Source organism: Dermacentor andersoni, chromosome 3, assembly GCF_023375885.2.
Source record: "Dermacentor andersoni chromosome 3, qqDerAnde1_hic_scaffold, whole genome shotgun sequence".
In the NCBI taxonomy this organism is placed as follows: Eukaryota; Metazoa; Arthropoda; class Arachnida; order Ixodida; family Ixodidae; genus Dermacentor; species Dermacentor andersoni.
Genome location: NC_092816.1, coordinates 67,822,911 through 67,845,702, shown reverse-complemented (window position 1 = coordinate 67,845,702; position 22,792 = coordinate 67,822,911). Strand labels below are relative to the sequence as shown.

The 22,792-nt window shown below is 49.8% G+C and overlaps 1 protein-coding gene across 4 annotated transcripts in view; it reads left to right on the top strand.

The window, feature by feature from the left end:
* Nucleotides 1–22,792, top strand: part of tay (tay bridge) — a 412,490-nt gene that overhangs the window by 234,483 nt on the left and 155,215 nt on the right. For all 4 annotated transcript variants that reach the window (XM_050193859.3, XM_050193868.3, XM_050193845.3 and 1 more), the window contains one exon: nucleotides 3,666–3,701. In XM_050193859.3, the coding sequence (XP_050049816.2) occupies nucleotides 3,666–3,701 (36 nt within the window). The remainder of the gene's footprint in view (nucleotides 1–3,665; nucleotides 3,702–22,792) is intronic.

Here is a 22,792-nt window from a genome sequence, read left to right as displayed (position 1 = left end):
TGTGTCTCTCTTTTTTTTTTTTTTTTCGTTCCCTTCACATTTTAGTCCACCTTTCCGCGGCCCGTGCGTAGGCAAGCGCACCTGTTTAAATGTTTTGCGTCGCCCTTTTTCTGGTATGCTGCTAACGATTGCTCGACAGTCTGGCGCTTTGTTTTGACTGAGTATCGCGAGCGGGCCGAGAAACCGAGAGCAGGAAAATCGTGCCAACGCGAGTCTTGAAATACCGTACTTGCACGATTGTAACACGCACTTATTTCTAATAAAAGGTGTGTTCGAAGTGACGTGCGCTTTACGATGATAACTAATCCCTCTCAGACTTATGGCTTTCTGTGGTCGGTAGACAGCGGAAAGGAGGTGTCGTCGGACTCCAAGAGCCACTAACTGCAAATATTCTGCTGCGCGCGCGTTTGTGTGTGTGTGTGTGTGTGTGTGTGTGTGTGTGTGTGTGTGTGTGTGTGTGTGTGTGTGTGTGTGTGTGTGTGTGTGTGTGTGTGTGTGTGTGTGTGTGTGTGTGTGTGTGTGAGCGCGCGCGCCTACCTTTGTATGTTCCCGAATATCGTTTCAACACGGTAAGCGTCGACTCGTGCTTTGTTTATTGATGCGCGCGGTAGAATCGGCACCAAGGTATTCATTTTATTATTTCGGCGGTGTAATATAACTGCGCGTTACTATCGGAGCCGCGGTAGAATCGTGCAAGTACGGTAACTTGCTTTTTTTTTTGTCCTTTCATCGCCGCTTCGCTAGATTCTTGATTAACGGAACACGAGCCATTTCTTCTTCCTCCTTCTGCGCCATTAATCGGCTCGAAGTGTCTCCCTCGAGGAGCGTATACATCTCTCGTCTCGGTGCGCTTCATTTTTGTGCGAAGGCAGTGACTCAGTCGATAGTGGTTCATTAGCGGGGCCGCGAGTGGACTCGTCCCCACTCCTTCCCTCAAATCTCCTCGCAGTCGATTTCCGCATGGATCGTTTCATTCACGACGCACATTAATTGCGGTCTTTTGTTCGCGGCAGTTTAACCTCGCGATATCGTCGATCGCGCTTTCGATTCGCCGAATGGTTCTTCAAAGCTCGACATGCTGTATATATAGCAGTCGCACGCGCGGGCGCGCGTGTTTGTTATGTACGGGAATGCGTTCCAAAGTATGTTCGCGCCAGATAGCGCGCCCCTATTGTGTAATGCGGTTGTTTAGCAACAGCGCGTTTAGGAGCTAGCGTAAATATTGCACCTCAAAACGAGGAAAAGCGAGGCGTTGCACTATACTAGCACGTTTTCCATATCGATACTCGCACCGTGGAATTTAGTTTCATTCGTGTTTGTCCCCTTAGACTGTTCTCTTATGGATGGGTCGAGGTGGAGAGAGATTGACGTGCAGAGTATCTCGGCTTGTCCACTTTTCTATGAGAGGCAGCAAGAAATGAAGCAATAAATGATAATGATGAAAGAAAATAGAAATAACACTGCGACTAATAAAGATAATAAAGCCGCAACGGACAGTTGAATTGACGTCTGCCTAAACCGATAACACAATAAGAATTGTCCTCATCCATTTCTCCACTTACTAAATTTGACGCCGTTATCGACTGCTCAACATTATCCATTGCTGAAGAAGTTATTATGAGGATACAGATATCAAAGAAAATAATGCTGATGCTGGAGAAAACGCACGACGTGCCCCTGATCTTGACAAACTTGGGAAAAAATCTCTCTGTTACCAGCTTATATTCGACGTCAAGAGGTTACAAGATACAAAATTTGAAAAAAAGAAACAGCTGATTACCCGCGATGACTGGGCACATAGCGTCGAACTCAGAATTGCACTCTACAGCAGCTTCTGTGATCTACGCATTTATCTATTCTCTCTGACATAAGGAGTTGATGGCTTTCGCACAGCCCGTGCCGCATAAACTTATTGCGCCGACTGCACATTTGCGATGTTTCGATCAGCGGCTACTGATGTTGCGACGAAATCAAAAGCGATGCGTCGCTACATGCTATCTGCACATGACGAATTGGAATGGTAAATGTATGACGTCGTAGCAGTGCTGTGAAAAAAAGTAAAAGCATTATTATTTAATAGAAACGAGCCGCGGTACCTAGTGCCCATAACTTCCTTTAGTGACTTCTGATGTTGCTTGGTGACGCTCGGCCTATATGTTTATTTCCCGCATGCGAATCTTTCAGCGTACTTAGCGTGAAGACATATATATCTTGCACAAAGAAACGCCTGAAGCATATAAGTCAGTAGAGCGTATTAATGTGTCCGGTATTCGGGTAAACGCAAGCGGACTTGGCGTTTCACCGGATGAGCGGAAGCGCAAACTCGACGGCCTGCGTAGTGCAGCCACCTGGTGGCGCAGTGCTCAACCAGAGAAGCACAGAGCTAATATTGCTGTAATGCAGTGGTTTCTACTTTGTTGCTGGCGTAAATTTTCGGCAGTGACATACATTGGTTGTTGCCGAAAATTCACAGCAGCAGCAAAAGAAAACACACTTCGTTGCTGTGTTTAGCTGTGTTTGTCTGGTTCAGTTCTGCGCCAGTAGGTGGCTGCACCGTGCAGGCCGCTCACGTTTACGCCACCGCCCATACGGTAATACGCCTAGACCGCCTGCATTTACCAAAATACTCGGCGAGCTAAAACTCTCTACTAAGTAGAGGGCGGGCGTAAACGTGAGCGTCCAGAGTGGCGGCGCCACCTGATGGAGCAAAGCTTAGCCAAACACAGAGCCGAGAATGTTATGCATCGCTAATGGTGCAAATTTTGACAGCGCCGTAATTAACGATTGCGCCGATGCTAGAATTTGCACCAATAGCTAAGCAGGATATACTCACTTGCTGCAAAAACTAGTTCTGTGTGTATCTGGTTGAGTTCTGCGCCTCCAGGTGGTGTCACCACTTCGGCCGCTCACGTTGACACACCCGCTCTTCCGGCAATCCGCGTAAACTGGCCGCGCTAGCCCGACTACCGGACACGCTAAAATTATTTTATACTTGCGAACAGACACTAGAGAATTTTAGTGCGTCCGGTACTCCGGCAAGCGCGGGTGGTTTGCTTGTTGATCGGAAGCGTAAACGTGAGCGGCCAGATTGGTGGCGCCAGCTGGTGACGCTAAGCTCAACCACACAAACACAAAGCTAATTACTATATTGTGTTTAGCTGCTGGTGTAAGTTTTCGAGAGCGGCGTAATTGCGTTAGCAATTACTGCAGTTTTAGCTCTGTGTTTGTCTGGTTGAACTCTACGTCACCAGGCGGCTGCACCGCTCCGGCCGCTCACGTTTACGCCCCCGCAAATCCGGCAATCCGCCCAAACCGCCCCCGTTTGCCGGAATAGCAGACAGGCTAAAAGTTTCTAATGCACAGAATAAAGGCGGTGGAGGCGGCGGCGGTGGCTCTTCGCTCCGTTGCTTTATTTGCCCCTTTCAACGGCTCCCGTCGTTCTGCTCCTGTAAGTGAGGCAAGAGACTCGTCAATCATCCCGGCGCTTGTTCATAAACTTTAGAAACGCAAATGACGCGGAAAAGCGGCGCATCTCGCCATCTGCCTTCATTAGCGTGACCGTTTACCTTTCGGACAGATGCCTTGTGTTCCGCGCTTGCTCTTGAAGATGTGTCGCATGCTCTAATCGTCTCGTCTTTCTTTTTTTTCTTCTTTTTGTCTTACAGTGCAGCACGCGGTCCAGTTCCGGACGTGGCTACATGGTGAGTACCTCAGGCGTTTCCGTTTTTCTTCTTTTGTTTGTACTCGTCTAAGTTGTCGAACTGGGTACATGCAAGGCCGGAGTGTTCGGCCAGTAGCTGTGCGCAAACACGAGATTGAAAGCAGGGTTATACGTGTGAGTAGCATTTCATTGAATATTCAGTTAGCTTCCATACAGGTAGTGGAAGCAAAATGCGAAAACACCGGTGTACTTAGATTTAAGTGCACGTTAAAGAACCCCAGGTAGTCGAAATTTCCGGAGTCCTCCTCGACGGCGTGCCTCATAATCAGAAAGTGGTTTTGGCACGTAAAACCCCATAATTTAATTTTTTTTTAATGCAGGTAGTGGAGGTTAGAGAAAAGGAAAGAACAGGAAAAGAAAAAGAGAGGGAATCAATAACGGCGAGCATCTTGATCGGCGCCTGCACGCTCATGAGGGGAGGGAGTCAATGGTATGGGGTAGAAGTGAAAGCAAACAGCTAATGCGTTTCCTAAGGGGGGGAAAAAAAGTCGAGGTAACGTAAACGGTATACAGGGTCGGCCACCGTTAAGGGAAACATGTGATACCTATAGTACTTCAAGGTTTCTTTTGCGATACGAAAAGAAAAAAGAAAGAAAGAGGGAAGGTGGGTTCATCTGATACTGGAGGCACACACGTCTCGTGGAAAGGTTAACCTGCCGCTCGTTGTTCGAAATTTAAGCTGATATCAGCGCTCGAATACTAATTCGGTATTTCCCCTGCGGGTGAATGACTTTGTGCAGAAAAAGCGGATGATATATATATATATAATGTTCCCCCACCCTTTTTCTTTTCCAAACGGTGAAACGAATGTTTCGTAAAGCTACAATGCAAGGGGACGTGACATACGCGCAAAGACAGGAGATCGCGTTGTTTTATGTGTGCGTATACTCGTACCTCGGAAAACGTGCCCCTAACTGGCAAAAGCAGAATTTACGAGTGAGAAATGCCGGTGAGAAACAATATAGTGTAGCGCTTATTCTAGCTGCCGTCTTTGCGTCGCGTGTCTGGGGCATTCGAGGAGGAGACGGTGAACATCCTCGTCGTCGTCGCCACAGGAGCGAGCCGTGGAAGAAACCCGTTCCATGCGATGTAGGAAACGTTTGGTGTACGCTGTCCCAAAGCATAGTCGATGAAGTAGTGCCTTGGTACATTTCGAAAGTTGTGCATCCAGCTGGTATTTGAGTAGAGGGTGCACTTCGTAAAGAATTGTTTCCTTAGTATTTTTCATTGAACCAGGTGGACACACTCAAGTCCTTGTTTACTGCTCATAATATGTGTTGCGTGTCCATTGGGGATAGAAGGATGAGTTGAATTTGTGCATCTTTATGGGCCGATTTTGCCAACGATTGCGCTAATTCGTTGCCTGCCATGCCAGCATGTCGCGGAGCCCACTATAATATCACATCACGATTTTTTTGTTTTCAGTAGCCTGAGCCAAACTGTTTAGTACTGCGTATGTTATTCGTGCGCGCGGTTGGTTGCCACCAATATTTATTTATTTATTTATTTATTTATTTATTTATTTATTTATTTATTCATTCAAAGCACCTTTACAGGCATTACAGTGGGAGGAGATACAGAACATCAAGCACATTCGTGCAATACGACTTAGAAATGAACAATACAGTACCAATGGTAAGCATAATGGTCAAAGAATTACAGACACTCTTCGTATGCAGAAAAAAAAAAGATATAAGAGGAACATAAGTAAAGTCGCATCAATCCAAGAAGGCGTAAAATATATTCCGAGACATGCTAAAGCCGATAAGGGGTTGGATAAGAAAATCCAGTGTATATGTGCATTCGCTTTGGGAGGACAGCATCGACGAGCAGTAGGAGTGATCGATTGCTTCGAGAGGGACTTAAATGTCCCTTTCCATATTTTTTGCGCCCGCCCGTTCGCGGCTCGCTTCACAGCGCGGTCTGGACGCGCCTTTGTCCTCTTGCGGTGATTCACAATCCGAAGCGGTGGCGGCGCTCTGCGGGGGCAGGTCAACCGGCAGCTTTCTCTGTTGACCGCGTGGCGGCTTCGAGGGCTGCGGGTGCAGCTGCACGCCGGTGGAGCGCGCGTTAGTGGTCGGGTTGGAATGCGTGGCGTGCTCTGGCCTTTCGTCGATAAGGGCAAGGCCGTCGCGGAGATCTCTCGCCCTCCCCCTCCGATAAGCGACCGCCGTGTCGCGTGCTCTTTGGCCACTTTGCGCAATAGCGTTTGCGTGCAGTTGCATTGGCTTCGTCGCCTTTTCCCTGCGACTCTGCACTAGCTTGCACTGATGAGAGAAGTTTTTGAAACGTCGAGTAACGTTGGTAAAGAAGTAACGTTGGTAAACGTTGGTAAAGAAGCGCTCCAATTTCTTAGCGTGCTCCAGCGGTCTCGCGCACGCGCACATACACCGGATATCTGTGATGTGATATCATTATGATATGGGGAAAATTATTATTATTATTATTATTATTATTATTTGTTTTGAACACATATACACAGTTAACAGGAAAGGGGAAGCGACGACCAGGCTGGCAACTGCCACCGGAAGGGGCACAACGCCTGCCTACTCTTCTGAAAGGACGTGACAACCGACAGTCAAGCCAGAAAAAAGCATCTCTAGCTTATAGCGGGGGGCATAGGGAGAAGAGACTACCTGACCGACGTACGCAGATAATACGGGATACGAAAGTGTGGCAGAAGGGCACGCCGCGAGTCTTGATGTACGCCCAGTGAAGCTCGCTGCAAATCTTACCTATAGACGAATAGTGCAGAACTAACCTCGCCTTCTCATTGGCACACTGTTCTACGCACGCGGTTTAAGGAGTTCCGCGATAACTCGCGCTGCTCGGCGCGGGCTTGGAACGTCGGGCTGCTCGCGTAAAACTGTTTTCCGAAGTCGTCTCGGTATATTTTCGCCGTGGAGTATACGCTCGAGCGAGAATCAATAAGCTTGGCAGTCTGTTTGCGTGGCGCTGCGCTTGTTTGCTTGGAAAAAGAGGCGCGCGGTGTGTAGCAGGATATTTCAAAAAAAAAAAAAAAAGGAGGAAAGGAAAAGTAATAATAAACTAAAGGAGGAAGCTCACCGTGACGCGAATCCAGGGCAGCAACCGCGCGCGTGCTCCCATTCGTCTCCCGCGGCCGGAAATTGCGTCGGGGTTCCCCGCGCTTCCGGTGCTTCAGCCGCAGAATCGATTGCGTGTGTGGTATATAGGAGACGGCGGCTACCATTTCTCTTCTTTCTTTTTCTTTTTTTTCTCGAGCGAAGGACTGCGTGAGCGTTCGGTGCTGCATGCTGATGGAGTGCACAGCTGAGCAACAATGTCTTGATACAGTCGTGGGGCGTTGTGCGTTTCTTGTTATCTTTCGCACCTTTCGGTGAATTCACGCCTTTCATTATTTTCGGGCAACGGAATTTCTGATGCTTGCCTTTTTCTTTAGTTCTGCTTCATAGAGAGCTTTCTTTTTTTGACAGCAGGGAAATTGCATGTTTACTTGTTGTTTCGTTTATTAAGTGACGGAAACGTGGGAAGTAGAACACCGAAAAGCCAACTACACCACCAATATCAGTAATGAACTGACAAGGTAAGGAAAATGATAGAATTGACAAAAGGAATTGCAGATGCAAATGAATTCACGCATTTGCATAAACCGTGGCCTCCGAGATCGCAGAGGCTCGCCGCGCGTGACCTCGGATGCCACACGTAAAACATACACGTCAGAAGCGCGCTAGTCGGCCACTCGCACAAAATTTGCACGCGCTGCATGCGCTCCGAATCCTCGCGCAGGAGCGAGTGCAAAGCCTGTAATAGAGCGGGTCTTTGGTGCACAGAATGCATAAATGAATAAAACCGAATGCAAGCGCGAAAGCACTCGCCGATTTAAATTGCTCGCTACCACGTACCACTGCACACAAACAACCGCAATGTAGGAGTATACTTTTTTTCGTGTTGTGTATTGAGGCTTTCCGTCAACCGGTCATCGCTCACGGTGTCGCCTGCTGCAAGTGCGTGGTAAGTGAGCGGAGTCCAGTGTGTGTGCGGAAAACGAGGTCTTGCGTAATGCGCTGCTTTTGCATGTTCGTGTGAATTCGAGGTGTGTGCCTGACATGGCAGAAATGGCCTGACAATGGTTGAAAAGAGCAAATAACTAGAGGGCCTGTGCTAGTTTTACCACGCGACGGACTTGGGTGTAATGCACGAGCAGAAACGATTTCGTCGCTCAACCTTATAACGCACACCGAACGTTGTCGTTTCAATCACAAATTGGTCGGTTTACGTCACAGCTGTCGGTTTCGTGTTTCTTTCTGAGCCCGGAGAGCGATACTTGCGTTACTGCAGTTTCTGAACTCGGTAGGCTTCAGTGAGCGATTGTAGTTTCGTTGTGCACTTCCGGACGAATCGAAACCCTCGGTGTTTTCTCTACTTTCTTTATTTCTGTGTTTTATCCCTCAACTCCACTTTTTCCTGCGTAGAGGAGTTAACCGAAGGTGTCGTCCAGTTGACCTCCCTGCATTTACTTAACTTCTCTTTTTCTTTTTTTTCTGTCTGCAGCGTTCTCTAGAATAGCATATAAGGTGTGGTCGGTGTAATGTAGTAAATTGTGCGGTGTCAGACAGACGTCTGTGAATAGAAAGCTGGAAAAGTACCGCGGTGCTTTCCTGACAACTTCGTGTGTTGTGTGCGTTTTCATTACGGGGAAGTAAGCTTGCATGTCCGCAGCTGTCGAGAATTGCCATCTCTTACCTTAACCGTTATTTTGCGTGAGACATGGTGAAGCGTTCCGGCACGGCTTTTATGCGTTCTTTCCATGAACCTGTGGTTACAGCGGCACCACTCCAGCTCATATGAGTGTGCGTTGCTGATTTTAGGGAGTTGTTGAGAATCGCCGTAATGGGCATTTCTCGGCCTATTTCGGCTATAGTACGCGAGCTATAATATACGCAGAGCGCGCGGAGCGGCACACGCTGTGTGAAAACGAAAAGTGTATAAGGCAGGCCGCGACGGCGAGATGAGATATAGGAAACGGCTTTCTCGGGAGCCGCGTTCTCAAGGGATATTGCCTCCTGTGTCCCGTCTCGAGAAAATGGGAAATGGGATGAGGGAGAGAGGGAGAAAAGAAAGAAGAAAGACTGGGGGATCGCAAGGAGATCGTGGGAGACGCGGACAGTGAACGGGGGAGCTTTGGCGCCAACGGCGCCGGATAACCGGCCCGAGAACGCCGGGCATTTTCCTCTAAGACCGCGCAAATCCTCGCCTAACCTGGCTGCCGGCCGGCTGACGTGATCGATCAGGGAAGAGGGGCCCCTGCGCGAGAAAGATGCCTCTGGCAAGCAAGCGAGGCGGGCGGCGCCTCGCGTGTTGGCCGCCGTTGGTTGCGGTGTTGTATAGCGGTACTCCCTTCGTCCGCCAACTTCCTCCTCCTCCTCTTCCTTCTCCTTGCGTCTTCGTGCGGTAGCCGTCGTGCACACACGCCGCAGCCGCGCCGGAGATCGATGCGGCTTCTCCGCCTATCGCGTGTGCGCGTGTCTATACGTGACGGCCGAGTGCCCACGGCCGGCGGTCGCGGTTTGGAGGCTTTCCGCTTGTCCGGAGCCTTTGCGGCTTCCAGTGACCAGTTTTTGCCCTCTGCAGTGCCGCACCTCTTGCCGAGAAAGTGTAATATCAGGAAGGGAAGGAAAGGGTGTGGCGTGAAAGGGCGTTTTAAGACCCGTTGTTGTCGTTTTGAATGGAGCAGTTTCGTCACTGTTGCTCACGTATTATGGACACGGTGCAACCGTAAGTGGAGAGCAGCAACGACGGAGGACGCATGTTATGGCGTAAACCGTGTCCTTGACTTGCAGGAGGGGGGGGGGGGGGGGGAGGGGCTTCTCTTCACTGCCCGCTGGTATGAAGGGCAGTCGCCTTCCTGCAGAAATAAAGCGATAAAAGACTGAAGTGTTTGAGAACTCGCCCATTAGTATTCACCCCACACTAGAAGATGTCGCCTCTTTCGAAGACACAGTACAAATCACTTGCACGAGGTTTAGCTTAAGAACTCGAACGCTGCGATGCTAAGTCCCTGCAGCTATAGGTACCGCTTTTGAATGTTCCACTTTTCAATCGGCCGTGGAAGAACACCAGCCACTACTAGGTTTGTCTTCTGCTGTTGACAGGCTGCACTGTTTTCACTGAACTAAAAGCGCTGGCGCGGATACCTCCGCAACGGCGCGCGTTTGTATCGACCTTAATCAATTCATATCGGTGCATGCAGGCAGCCGAACCGTTTTAAGCAATTTAGCGGGTGAAAGGTCGCGCATCGGCGTTGCCGCTCGATTCGCCGTTAGGGGCCAGTGTTTGCAATCAGTGCCGACATTTCGTCGCTTCGGATGGAGTATCGCGCTAGCGTAGTCTTTCCCAGTGAAGGCGCTGAATAGGAAAAGTGCGTGCGCCAATGTACGAGACAATGGCGGACACGTCGTCGTCGTCGTTAGCGCGTTAAAAGCTAAGCGCACGCGCCTCGCTCGTGCCGGCGCTTGAACGATTCATTATCGCGCGGTTGGAGGTCCGCCACTACTTGGCTCGCGCCGCGGTCGCCCCCCTTCCTATCACGCGCGGCGCGCACGCCCGTGCGCCCGTCGGCCGACACGAATACGCCAATCTGCGGAGCGGCGGCGGCGGCGGGCAATTAAGGGTTGACTGATGAACCGCGAGGGGTGTCAGCCGAGCTGCCCTGGCCGTTGAACTGCGTGCGACTCCTGTGTGTCTACGAAGGCGGGAAAGAACGAATGCGGGTGGTGGAGGGGGTAGGGGGGGGGGGGGGGGGGGGCGCACGTGCAGCTCGACAGCGGCGACGACTACGAGGGCGCCGAGAAAGACGCGGCACTGCACGGGGCCGTTGGGATTGCGTTCTCCTCGCGCTCGTCGGCTTCCCCCCTGCGTGCGAATTAACTACCCGAACCCCGGCGCGGCCGGACGACGCTTTGTCAGCGAGAGATACCCGCCCCTCCGCGCGCGGCTCCCGCATCGCGCCAGGGGCGCGGCTGGGCCAGCTGGCCCGGTTAACGCTTCGTGGGAGCCTTTAATTCGATAATGCGCGCCTCATTAAACCCGCCGGCGAGTCGGCCCGCACTCGCGCGCTCCCGTTCGACCGGCGCGTTAGGCGCGCGCCCACTCGTGCGAGCTTGCAAGGGCCACTCCACCCTTGCGCGCGAGTATATACCCCTGGAAGTGGGGGGCTTCCCGTATTACTCGCACGCCGGTTGTTCGCGCGATGGCTTCGTTCCGAGTCTCCGGCGCTGTCGAGATGTCTCTTCGGGGCCTTTCGACTACGCTGCTTGGCGTAGACAAAGAAAAAAAGGAAGAAGAGGGCTGCGTGCCTCTGTCTCGTCTGGCGTGCAGACTAAGATGCAGGGTGTCCTGACGACTTGGCAAGGCGTGCACAATAGTGGAGAGCCGAGTTGCGGGGCTGGTTATTTTGCGCGTGCATAGTTACAGACGAGTTTAGTTTCACGTACAGTGAGCGCACATTAAAGCGCACTACATGTTTATGACGCACTACAATTAAGACTCGGTGTGCCTGTATATGTGAGCACCACTTCTCTTTCTATATCTCCATTTTCTCTGTTTATATTCCATTACCCATTCCCTTCGTGCAGGTTAGGAAACCAGAACTACCTATGGTTAGCCTCCCTACCTTTCTATACGTTCTTTATTTCTCCCTGTCTCTGTGGTGCGTGTTAAAAATGAGAGTGCGAACATTTCATTGAAAAAGAAAAAAGAGTTTGTCTGATATAATGGAAGTAGGCTGCTCCAAGAACGTTGTAGCTTCATCAGCAAATTGACAGTTTACAACCGAGCAGAGAAAGGCTAACAGGAAGAACAAAGAATCGAAATTGTATTAGGCGGTTCTCTCTGTGGCGCATATAATGTACTGGCCATTGTGTAGCACAGAACAAGGATAAGAAACTCGTGTGCACATCGAAAAAGGAGGGACAGAGCGTGAGAAAACTCTTGGTCAGTCTCCCTGCATTTTGTTTTAGATAGCCGTGGTTGTTACCGGCCAGGCTTCGAACCATTTATGGTGGATCGCCGTAAGGTTCTCCACGGACCAGCGGGAAAGCCGTTTGTATACGCTTTCAAAGATGGACGACTACTATTTTCGTGAAGTGCATGTGAGTCTCGGCGAAACTTTCTTTTTTTCCTGCAACGTGCGGTCCGGCAGCACTTAGCACTGTTATCGTGCGAATTGCTTCGATTACGGCGCTGTTTCTTTAAACGCTTGCTGCCTAAGCGATCATTCCTTTTCCACGAGCCGTTTCTTTGAACGCACGGCCACACGGCGCAGTTTTATAAAGCTCTTGGTTGCCTCATTGTTGCTATCTTTTTTCTTTTTCTGCTTTAACAACCCGCAACTGGCTGTCGTGCGTCTTTCCTGCTGCAAAAAGACCTCGCTCGTCTTGCCCGGAGCCGTGCCCTTAGGTATTACTTACGGAGGATCCCCCCTCCCGGCGCTTCTTTATGGCCGGGGAAGCTATTTGGCGGCGGCGGCGGCAACATCGAGGTCGGCGCAGACCTTTTGCGTCTTCCTCCGTCGGTCTATCTTGCAGCGTGTCGCGGCTCTTTGTCGATCTTCGAGCGCCGCCGGCTTCCCTCCCCGCGGTGGTTGAAGGGTGGTCGTGTTTTATTTCTCGTATACAAGTGGCCGTCTCTCGCCGGGCTTCTGTATAGCTTTTTTTTCTTTCTGCGTGGTCGCGCTCGGCCTTGCCCTTCCGTATTTCCTTCTTTCTTCCCTTGGGCGGCTCTGGCTGCCGTAAAATGGACCGTTTGTAGAGGGGATTAACCGTTGTCACGCTCTGTGAACTCGTGTTGAAGTTCGAAGCTTTGTACGCCCGCCCATCGGGCGAAAACCGTGTTGCTTCGCATTTTTCTTCGTTTTCCTTTATTTTTGTTTTCCGCGTCGTACAACTAGCGGGAATGCATTTCGAGGTATGGGCGAAGCATTGAAGAGCTTTCGCACCATGCATGTGCCTTACGAGTTAAGAGTAAGCGCCGCCGCAGGCAAGCACGTCTTCTCCATATAGTACCTAAATTGCTCAAGAGTTCACCGTGAGTGGATTCTGGTGTCGACGACGATCGTTTTGAGCAACGAAGTCCGGCTTCTCAATTCGCTGCCTACGAGTTCCACGGCTAACAGTCTGTCGCTTGCAGTGATTAGAGAGATAATCGTTTCTCTTTTCTTTGTTTCTTCCTTCATTATAATAATAATAATAATAATAATAATAATAATAATAATTATTATTATTATTATTATTATTATTATTATTATTATTATTATTATTATTATTTTCGTATAGTAATGGCTATAGCGACACTTTTTGTGCAAGAATTGCAGCGCCCGCGCGACGCTTGTTTGACGGGGTTAACATGCGTGCGGGGTTTTCGTTGTGGCGAGAGGTTCCGGGTAGGTGGCGCTTGTGCTCTTGCGTCGGCGTTGGTAAACTTTATCGCCTGGCCGCCTTGGTGCACCGTTAGGAGTCGCGCATGCGTGGTTGCTTAGGCCTTGTGTTGCGACTAAGGACGCGACACGATTTTCCCCGCACTCGGGCCACGACACTCAGCGGCGTCCGTTTATAGGGTACTCAGCGTCTGAGGTAAAGAAAGACCGAGATCCGTCGCGCAATTGAAGTTATAGAGAGTTTTTAACTCGTCTGTTATTGTGTTAGCGTTTGCGCTTTTCCAGGTTACCGGTGAGGTGTACGGCTGCAACGACGCTGGCGGTCACATCTTCTGACGCAAAGGTTAACCATAGGGCGCACACTCACTACTGCAGTGACCAACCGTAGTCTACTTAACTGCTGGTGTAGAACGTTGGTATGGCGACATGTGGTTAACGCGCAGGGCTTTTTACGATGTTCCTTCGGCGAAAACTTTCACGTGATAAAGAAAGAAAATAACTTTCAGATACATTCTAGTTGGACAAAGCGTCACTAGATGTCGCTGCCAGCTTCGCTACTGGCTACTGCCGCCCACGCGGCTCCGTCCGGTAAGCCCTAAACGCTAAGAAGTTTACGGACAAGGTAAATCTCTCTTTTGTAAAAGACTGCAACCGGCGGACCGCATCTTGACATGCACGCGTTTCTGTTTCCGCTGTTTGGCTAACGCTGCAGAAGCACGCCGTGCTATTGACTCCGGTGCGATTTCTTGATCGCATAACGGTGAATTAGTGCTGATGTTGGACGCGCACAAGTGGCGTAATGACCGGTGCTTATATAGCTGCCATTAGATAGCGGCGAGCCCTCCCCCTCTCATCCACTCCCGTGCCTCGATGTCGCTGTCGATGATCACGAAGTGAAAATAATACATCGACGACATTTCGCTGCATCGCACTTCCGGGCTTGCCGCGTGTTTAATTGAAGGACAACGTAGAGGCGCGCGACAATCCTCGGCTGTGCCAACGAGCGCGCGGGTTCTTTTTTTCGTTTTTCTTCCTCTTTGTCTTTTTTTTTTCTCCCGGTGGCTCATAAACGGGCATTAGGCCTTCGTTTTGGCGACTACACTATCGATCGTAATATCGTTTCCTGTTCGATTTCTAGGCGTATCAGGTACACGGGCTGCCTCGTCGCGCGTATATGTATAACCAGTTTTAGGTGTGTCCGCTGGCGGTTCTTCGTGTGGGTTCTCCCGGCTAAACATGATAGAGATCTCTGATAGCTTCGAACAAGTTCTCGACGTCGCAGCCAGCGACTTTTCCACCAATAACATATAAAGTTAAAGAAAGAAAAAGGGAAAAAGAAAGCAACGAATGCGGCCACAAGCGAACGATTCTGTTTAGGCGATGTTCTTTCGCCCTCTGCTTCCGTGTAAACGCCGTGTCTGATAACGCGGGCATTTACGCGACAAACGCCTTGCGCTGCCAAAGAAATACCGCGGGCAAGATACGCTGGTAATAAGTACGTTTTGTTAGGCTTACTTGCGTTGTGCGCCATTTCCTATTCCTTCTTTATAGCAGGTTTTGTGTTCGCTCGCTCCCTCGTGTATGGCGAACACGCCATGCTGGCTCAGTGTCTATGTAAGACATCCTGCTGCCGAACAGAAGGTCCGTGGGTTCGACTCCTGGCTGCTGCAGCCGCATCACGATGGTTCGTAAAAACTCGATGCAGGACACGCTCGCGCATGGAGCTTTGGATGCGCGTTGAAGAACCCCTAGCGAGGTCAGAATTAATCAGCAACATTTCATTATAGGGTGTCATACCCCACTACTGCGTTAAAATGAATCAGTCAGTCAATCTCGTCACATGGAACGGAACTATAGCGCATGATCTTGATTATTTAGCTTGCTAGGACGAGCGCGAGTCGCTGAACGAGGCGATCGATATTTTTTCTCCTTTTGCACCAGAAATTTATAAAACTCGTGCACCGTAACTGCATTAGCGCGCGCAGTTTGGAGCCGGTTTCGTTTGAGTAGTCGAACTCGTAAAAAACCAACGTATGAAGTTATTTCGCGTACGCACCTGGGCATGTGTGTGTGTGCGCGCGCGCGCGCGCGTTGTGTGTGTGTGTGTGTGTGTGTGTGTGTGTGTGTGTGTGTGTGTGTGTGTGTGTGTGTGTGTGTGTGTGTGTGTGTGTGTGTGTGTGTGTGTGTGTGTGTGTGTTCCAAACTCGACGCGCAGTCACACTAACCTGTCCATGAACCGCTGCAGCTGTCGGAAAAGGCATGTATGCTCTCGAACTACTTTCTAAACAACGAACGATGACTGGTGCTGCGCGGTTAGTTGTAGCCGGTTGGGTAGAAAAGTAATAATAAATCCGCCTCACGGGGCCTGGCTCGAAAGCTTAGTGCGTTCTGCTAGCGACCATAAAAACGAGAGGTCGAAGATGGAAAGGTTGAAAGAAATAAAGAAAAAAAAATGGAACACACAAGTCTATGCGGGACAAGGACGGCCGCATGGGTTTTGGAAACAGCGCAAACAGGGTCGTTCGTTTGCGGCGGGGACGTTTTAATGCAGCGCACCTGCTGGGAACAGTCAACCGCGTGCTTTGTTTTGTTAAATATCCTCCCGTGCGGCGAACCTGGCAGAAAACGAAAGAAACAACGAATATGGTGGGAACGGGGAAGGGTTTGACCGTGGAATGTGATAGGTTCGGATGGTGCAAGCTCTCGCACGCTCATCGTTCAGTTGCGCCCATCTTGCGGTCTCGAGCTGGCGTGGAAGATCTCGCGGGCGGTCCAAGGCACTGTCGGGCGCGCTTCCTTATGCGCATGCGCCGCACCGCTATTCGCACGTTCCCTCGCCGGTGAGTCCCGTCTGCCGCAACTCCAATTATTTCTTGGTCTCCGCAATTTCTCCTGTTCTAAATATAGCTTCTCGCTGTCGGTAAGTTTTCGAAGTGTTTGTGTGTTTGCAGACCTGCTGTGGTTACACTCGTTATACTGAATGTTGAAAAGGAGGTTGAGTAATTGGTGTATTTCTTGTTGACTGATATTTAACGCCCGATTGGTACCCAAGTTTACACCACAATGCTGCTATGTTGCACTGATGGAGAAAACGTTGTGACTTTAGTTCACAACTCGTTCCGTCTACTATACCTGACGCGGCTGCTCGCAGGCGCACAGTTGTAGCGGCGCCGATTACTTGCGTGGGTCACGCGGGGTAGTACGCGTATTCGAGATGTATATTCTGGGCGTGATGTTATCTCTAGCTGAGTGTTAGGGGGGGGGGGGGGCTCCTTGCTGCGCTTGTTCTGTTGGGCCACTGCGTTTCGTTGATGACGGTACCTATCGCCACGTGACGCGAGTGGTTGGCGTAATGCAGCGATAGATGTTAGCGTTCCGATGAGCGCTGGGCTTAGTTGTGCCGTGCGCTGCTGATCTGCGTCGGGGATTAACACTAAAGTCATTGGTGCACTATAGCGTGCGGTTAATTCCAATGCTGTTCAGTCGATCTCGTTCTTTAGTCCATTCCGAAAAAGAAAGGTTGGTAAGTAAGAGCTATTCCTTATGTTTCGACAAACGAGTGGGCTAGAAGGAGCCATATCAGGGCAGGCGCAAAAGCGGCCGGTATACACTCTCTCTGTGGCTTTCACGAACAGTGCGCAAAGTTGTCCCGCGGTCCATTACGTTTTCATTGCGTCTCGTTTGCGCGGTGAAAAATGGACTTCTCCGAGATACGCAGCCGCCGCCCACAATTTTGTCGCAGTGCAGCTGTCGAGCGAGCGAGCGCGTGTGGGTGTTTGCTTTCTAGGGCAATGCAGCTTCACGCACGGCATTTTGGAATAGCCCCTCACCGTTTTCCTCGACCCCTCTTTTCGGCCTTTCTTCGCGGCAAGAATAGCTGCGCGTTCGTCTACTCGCACTCCTGACGCCCGCGGCTCTTTGGCCCGGGTCCATTTGTCAAAGTCTGCTTCCCTCGCCACGCCGTCCATCTCAGAGAAAGCGGGCCTGCGTGCGTGCATGTGTGAGAGAGAGGGAGACGTGATGGCATGTTGGGTGAGCTCGCTCCGTCGGATTGAGCCGATGTCGGGCCAGCATTTTTGAAACAGTGGCCATCGTTACCTCTTGCGGCTGTATTCGCGTTTCCCTCTCCCTGCCTGCTGCTTCCCTCTCTTGCTCGCTGCGGTTCCGCTGAAATCATTCTTACTTGCGCACTTTCTCTTCTACTTCTTCTCTTCATGTAAACATTGCCCATACAGAGAGAAAGAGAGAGCCACTAAAATCAGATTGCCAGTGACTAGCTGGCCAAAACACTGCCATGGTGTACACATAAAATTTGTAGATGGTCGTGTCACAGAAGTCGTTAGCTCTGTCTGCTAGGCGCACCTGTTTGTTTGAGGGTGGAAATGTTGGCAGTTGCGATGTCAACGTCGTTTTGTATCCTGCTTATCTGTAATTTTATGTGTTCGATACGCGGGCAGGATACGCAGTGCGTTGCACGTACGGCTCTGCCTTCTGCGTGCAGTCGCATAAGTAGAACATGTGCTCATGCGCCTCTCCTCGTTCACGAGTCGTGCATCAGTTTTGATCTCGGGTATAGGGTTGTTCCTGACGGGCGCCTTTTCGTTGTATAATGGAGTTCGTTGGATTCAGGAGTAGCGCGTAGGCGCCGCAGCGATGTGTTCTAACAAGCCTTAATTATTTGTACTCTTCATTGTCTTCAGAGAATAAAGGGATATTTTGCCTATGTCGCGTAACCTCTTTGCTTGAGAGCTCTTAGCGAACAGCGTGGCTTATATATAGTAACTTGTTTTTTTCAAAAAACAAAAAGCTTTCATCCCAGTAGGTGTTCCCTATCATTATTTTTGTTGTTTACTCTTGTATAGTTCATTTTCTAGATTTTTCATCGCACGATAAAAAGCAGCCGTGCGGGTTTTGAACATAATTAAAAAGCCGTTTCGCAAGCTAATCTACGCATGACTTGAAAGGTCGTCATCGACATAATTGATGTCAATGATCTCATGAAAGGTCGTGTAAAAGGTTGCTCTGCGAATCGTCGGAAGGTCGAAGGCTTCATATGTCAACGACGTGTTATATACTGATGCGTCATAGCTTTCTTTTTTTCAATGTTGTGCGTCAGAATATTATCTGTCTATTTACCCAAGTTCTTCCTACTGTGTTCTTATTCGATGACGCCTTACCCACCGCTGGCAGAGTGCGAAAAAAAAAAAGAAAGTAAGGAAGTAAGAAATGTTAAGGAAAAGGATTGCGAAATTCCTCACAGAAGTCAGCGCAGCCGGCGTGAAAGGCTATATTGCTTATAGCTTGCGTTACTCCCGTAGAATATAGTTTTAAGAAAAGCTTTTTGCGTCTCTTTTTGCGAACTATAGGATTCAAGAAGTACCACGTGCTGGGCCCTGATGACCTGAATCAATTGATTTTTCGATACAAGTCAGACGTAATTTCTTGCTGTCCGTTTTTTCGCCGTTGGACAAATTGTTTTAGTTGCGCGGGAGAAATACATACGAATGACAAATCGGTACACGTCTGACTTCTCGTATGAGCTGTATGCAACATATCAGAAATAGCTAGGGGACGCAAGAGGATTGCGTTCCCTTGCGTACTATATAGACCATTTTCGCAGCGATCTCGTGAGCGCCCCCATGTTTGATCACGTGGGGACGCGTCCATTGCTTGCGGTGCAAGACTTTTGTTTAGAGGTTAGCGACACAGCGCTGTCGGAGGAGTAATTTTTTTTCCCTTGAGGAAAGCCGTGCACCGCTAAGGGCCGGCAACACAGGCCGTCTTTTCGTATGAACGCTGCTTCTAGTGTAAATTGGAATGCACCATGAAAGACAGTGGCGCACTACGTACAGGATCCTCCGTATTTTGTTGCGTACGTCAAGAAAAAAAAAAGAGTTTTGGGCTCACCGCTGTACTGTTCTTGCTTAAATTTTGCTGAAAGATCGCATATTGGAGTCTGCGTCGTTTAGTATAACACTTGGCGCATTTAATTGCCTGGTATTTAAGAAAGAAGTGCAAATTTGCCTGCACTTATGTTCAGCGAACACGCGACTGCCCTCCCTGAAACGCTGCTTTCTGCAGCTGACGGCAGGCGGCGACACAAGTTTATGCGTGCGCTGTTGCGGCAGCAGCTCGCAACCCCATCAGCGCAGGTGAATTCACTGTGCCAAGTGCTATACATAACGACGTAGACTACGAAATGCTATCTTTCAGCATTTTTTTTTTTGAACGTATGCAGCGAAACATGCATGACTGCATTACAGACCCCGTAATTGCGACGTGCACCGTTTTGCGACGCTGACGAATTTAGTGCACCCGAGAAAACTGCGCCCATTCTTCGTTTGTCCCACATGCTGCGTACGCACACCTAGACGCCTTCTGTCCCTTCCCTTCTGTCTTCTTGTTTCTCACCTTCACCTCCCTTTCGGCTGCTCTACACGGGTCAACCTTCCCTCTCTTGTACAGTGCAGTTGAGCTGTGCTCTTCACGGAAACAGTTACTGTGCTGCAAAACCCATCTCACTCACTCACTCACTCACTCACTCACTCACTCACTCACTCACTCACTCACTCACTCACTCACTCACTCACTCACTCACTCACTCACTCACTCACTCACTCACTCACTCACTCACTCACTCACTCACTCACTCACTCACTCACTCACTCACTCACTCACTCACTCACTCACTCACTCACTCACTCACTCACTCACTCACTCACTCACTCACTCACTCACTCACTCACTCACTCACTCACTCACTCACTCACTCACTCACTCACTCACTCACTCACTCACTCACTCACTCACTCACTCACTCACTCACTCACTCACTCACTCACTCACTCACTCACTCACTCACTCACTCACTCACTCACTCACTCACTCACTCACTCACTCACTCACTCACTCACTCACTCACTCACTCACTCACTCACTCACTCACTCACTCACTCACTCACTCACTCACTCACTCACTCACTCACTCACTCACTCACTCACTCACTCACTCACTCACTCACTCACTCACTCACTCACTCACTCACTCACTCACTCACTCACTCACTCACTCACTCACTCACTCACTCACTCACTCACTCACTCACTCACTCACTCACTCACTCACTCACTCACTCACTCACTCACTCACTCACTCACTCACTCACTCACTCACTCACTCACTCACTCACTCACTCACTCACTCACTCACTCACTCACTCACTCACTCACTCACTCACTCACTCACTCACTCACTCACTCACTCACTCACTCACTCACTCACTCACTCACTCACTCACTCACTCACTCACTCACTCACTCACTCACTCACTCACTCACTCACTCACTCACTCACTCACTCACTCACTCACTCACTCACTCACTCACTCACTCACTCACTCACTCACTCACTCACTCACTCACTCACGCGGACTCATTTATATAGAAACAGAACCCACACACGCACATGGAAATCTCTTGTGAGTCCGCATAGCGCTGCTTTTGTCATGCCCATATAATCAAAAGGAATCGGCGCGTGTCCCTCCTTTTCGAGGGAGAAGCGACATGGCGGCGAAGACTCGGCATCCAGATTTATAAAGACGGCCGAAGGAGACGAGGAGGCGATGGAAGGGCACGAGGACGAAGTGTGGGCTGTACGTACAAAAACATAAAAGAAGTCTAGAGGCATTGGAATCACGGGGTAGAATAGCGAGATGGAGAAGGAGGTCGAAAAAGAAAGAAAGAATAAGAACCAGAGAAGCGAAGGAGAACTGGGGACCACCACCGGGGGCAGCCCATGGGGCGGAAATAAAGAGAAGGCGCGCGCGGGAGGGCGGGGGGGGGGGGGGGGGGGACCTCGGTGGCAGAAATCAATTTCTCGAACCCCGCAGTTTGTCGACAGTTCGTCTTCCTCTCGTCCCGTTTTGCTCGTTTCTTTTTTCCCCTCGCGCGCGCTTCCTCGTAGTTTCTCACTGCTCGGTTGTATGTGTGTACGTGTGTGTGTGTCTTTCTCTCGCTCTTCCTTTTCTTTTTCTTCTGTCTCTTCCTACCCAATTCCACCCCCACTCTCCCCGCTGCTTCTATTCCTTTGTGATTCGCTGGGGCAAAAAGGAGCGGCTGCAGACGAAGGGCGCGGAAAAGGAATGAACTGGCGCAGAACCAGAGCGAGAAATCAAGAAATAAAGCAAAGGGCAGCGAGGAGCGCGTGACGAGATGACTGAAAAGGGAACGGGAGGTTTGTTCGCTCCGACGGATATTTGACGATTATTTGTGCGAGAGATTGTCTTTCTCGAATCCCCGTTTTTCTTCTTAGTTTGTTTTCTACTCTATACCTCCGCTTTGGAAACTGGTCTCCTCACCGCATTTTATTTTGACTGTCGTTTTTTCCCCTTTTCTGCATTCCTTTTTTGTTTCGTTTCCCATTCTCGTTACTCTGTACAGAGTTCCGTCGCTGTTTAGGTTTCTCGTGTATTTATTCCTTCCTTTCTTTCTTTTTTGTTTTTTCTGCGCCGGCAATTCCGCCCCGCGGCTTCTGATATCTTGGTTCTTGGCCTTTTTCATCACATTATGCTTTCCAGAGTGCTGCCTCGCGTGTGCTTTGTCGCAGGGGAATTCTTGTCTGGTTTTCCGTTTTGTGTTCGTTCACTCTTATTCTTTATTTCCCTGTCGCTCTCGCGGCGCACGCGGCTCGTCAATCTTGGGTCTTCTTTCCTGGCGCTTCCTCCTCTCTCTCTCTCTCTCTCTCTCTCTCTCTCTCTCTCTCTGTTGGCGCTTCATTTCACACCGTCTCTTGTTCGCAGTATCGTCACTGCGAGAATGTGTGGACGGCGCTTCTCGCTTCATCTGGCCGCGGGGGCGTGTGGCCGATACGCCCTTCATTTCCGATCGCGGTGACGTCATTTTTATCGCGCGAACCTTCGGAGCCTGTAACGCTCACGGTCAGAAAGAGGAGCCGCTGGCTCGATTTAAATGAACAGGGAGCGTCTGAAAATTCTGAAGGTAATTTGAATGTTATAATGAATAGGTGAAAATGAAAGTTAATAACAATCATAATTTCTCTTTATTTGAAAAAGAAAATGAGAGGGAAATAACGCTATAGAAAGTAATATGATTCTTATCGAGATTGTTTGATATGTGGTAGATGTGTGGTATTAAGAGTTCTTGCTAGGGAATGAAATGATTCATTGATTTTATGGGTAGATTTAATGTCGTGCCCCCCAAAGTGCGATAAACGAGTGGTTTTTAAGCATGAAATGCTTTTAGCTCCCGTTGTCAGCGACCTTCAAGTGACCTTGAGCCAAAAGCCAGAGCCGTTCGTTATCTAGGTAATCAAACGAGGTCATCCGGGCAACCAATCAAGACCGCATTGCATACGCTAGTTACGTCGCAAACAGCTTACAAAAAATATTGCTTCCGAGTTCTTCCAAATGTTTGTTCGCAATATCATTCAAGCTGCAACTGTTAGTACGCTGATGTTTTATTTGTCATTTCCAATAGCGACGTTCAAAAGGCAGATGCAGGGCACTGTACATTTGATTGTCATCTTTTGGCGCTTAGACAGAGTTGCCTGTCCTCGTTTCAACGCCAGCGGTCCGTGAGGTCCGCGGCGCGTCCGGCTCTCCGGCATCGTCCAAGCCGGCAGTGTCCGGCGCACCGCG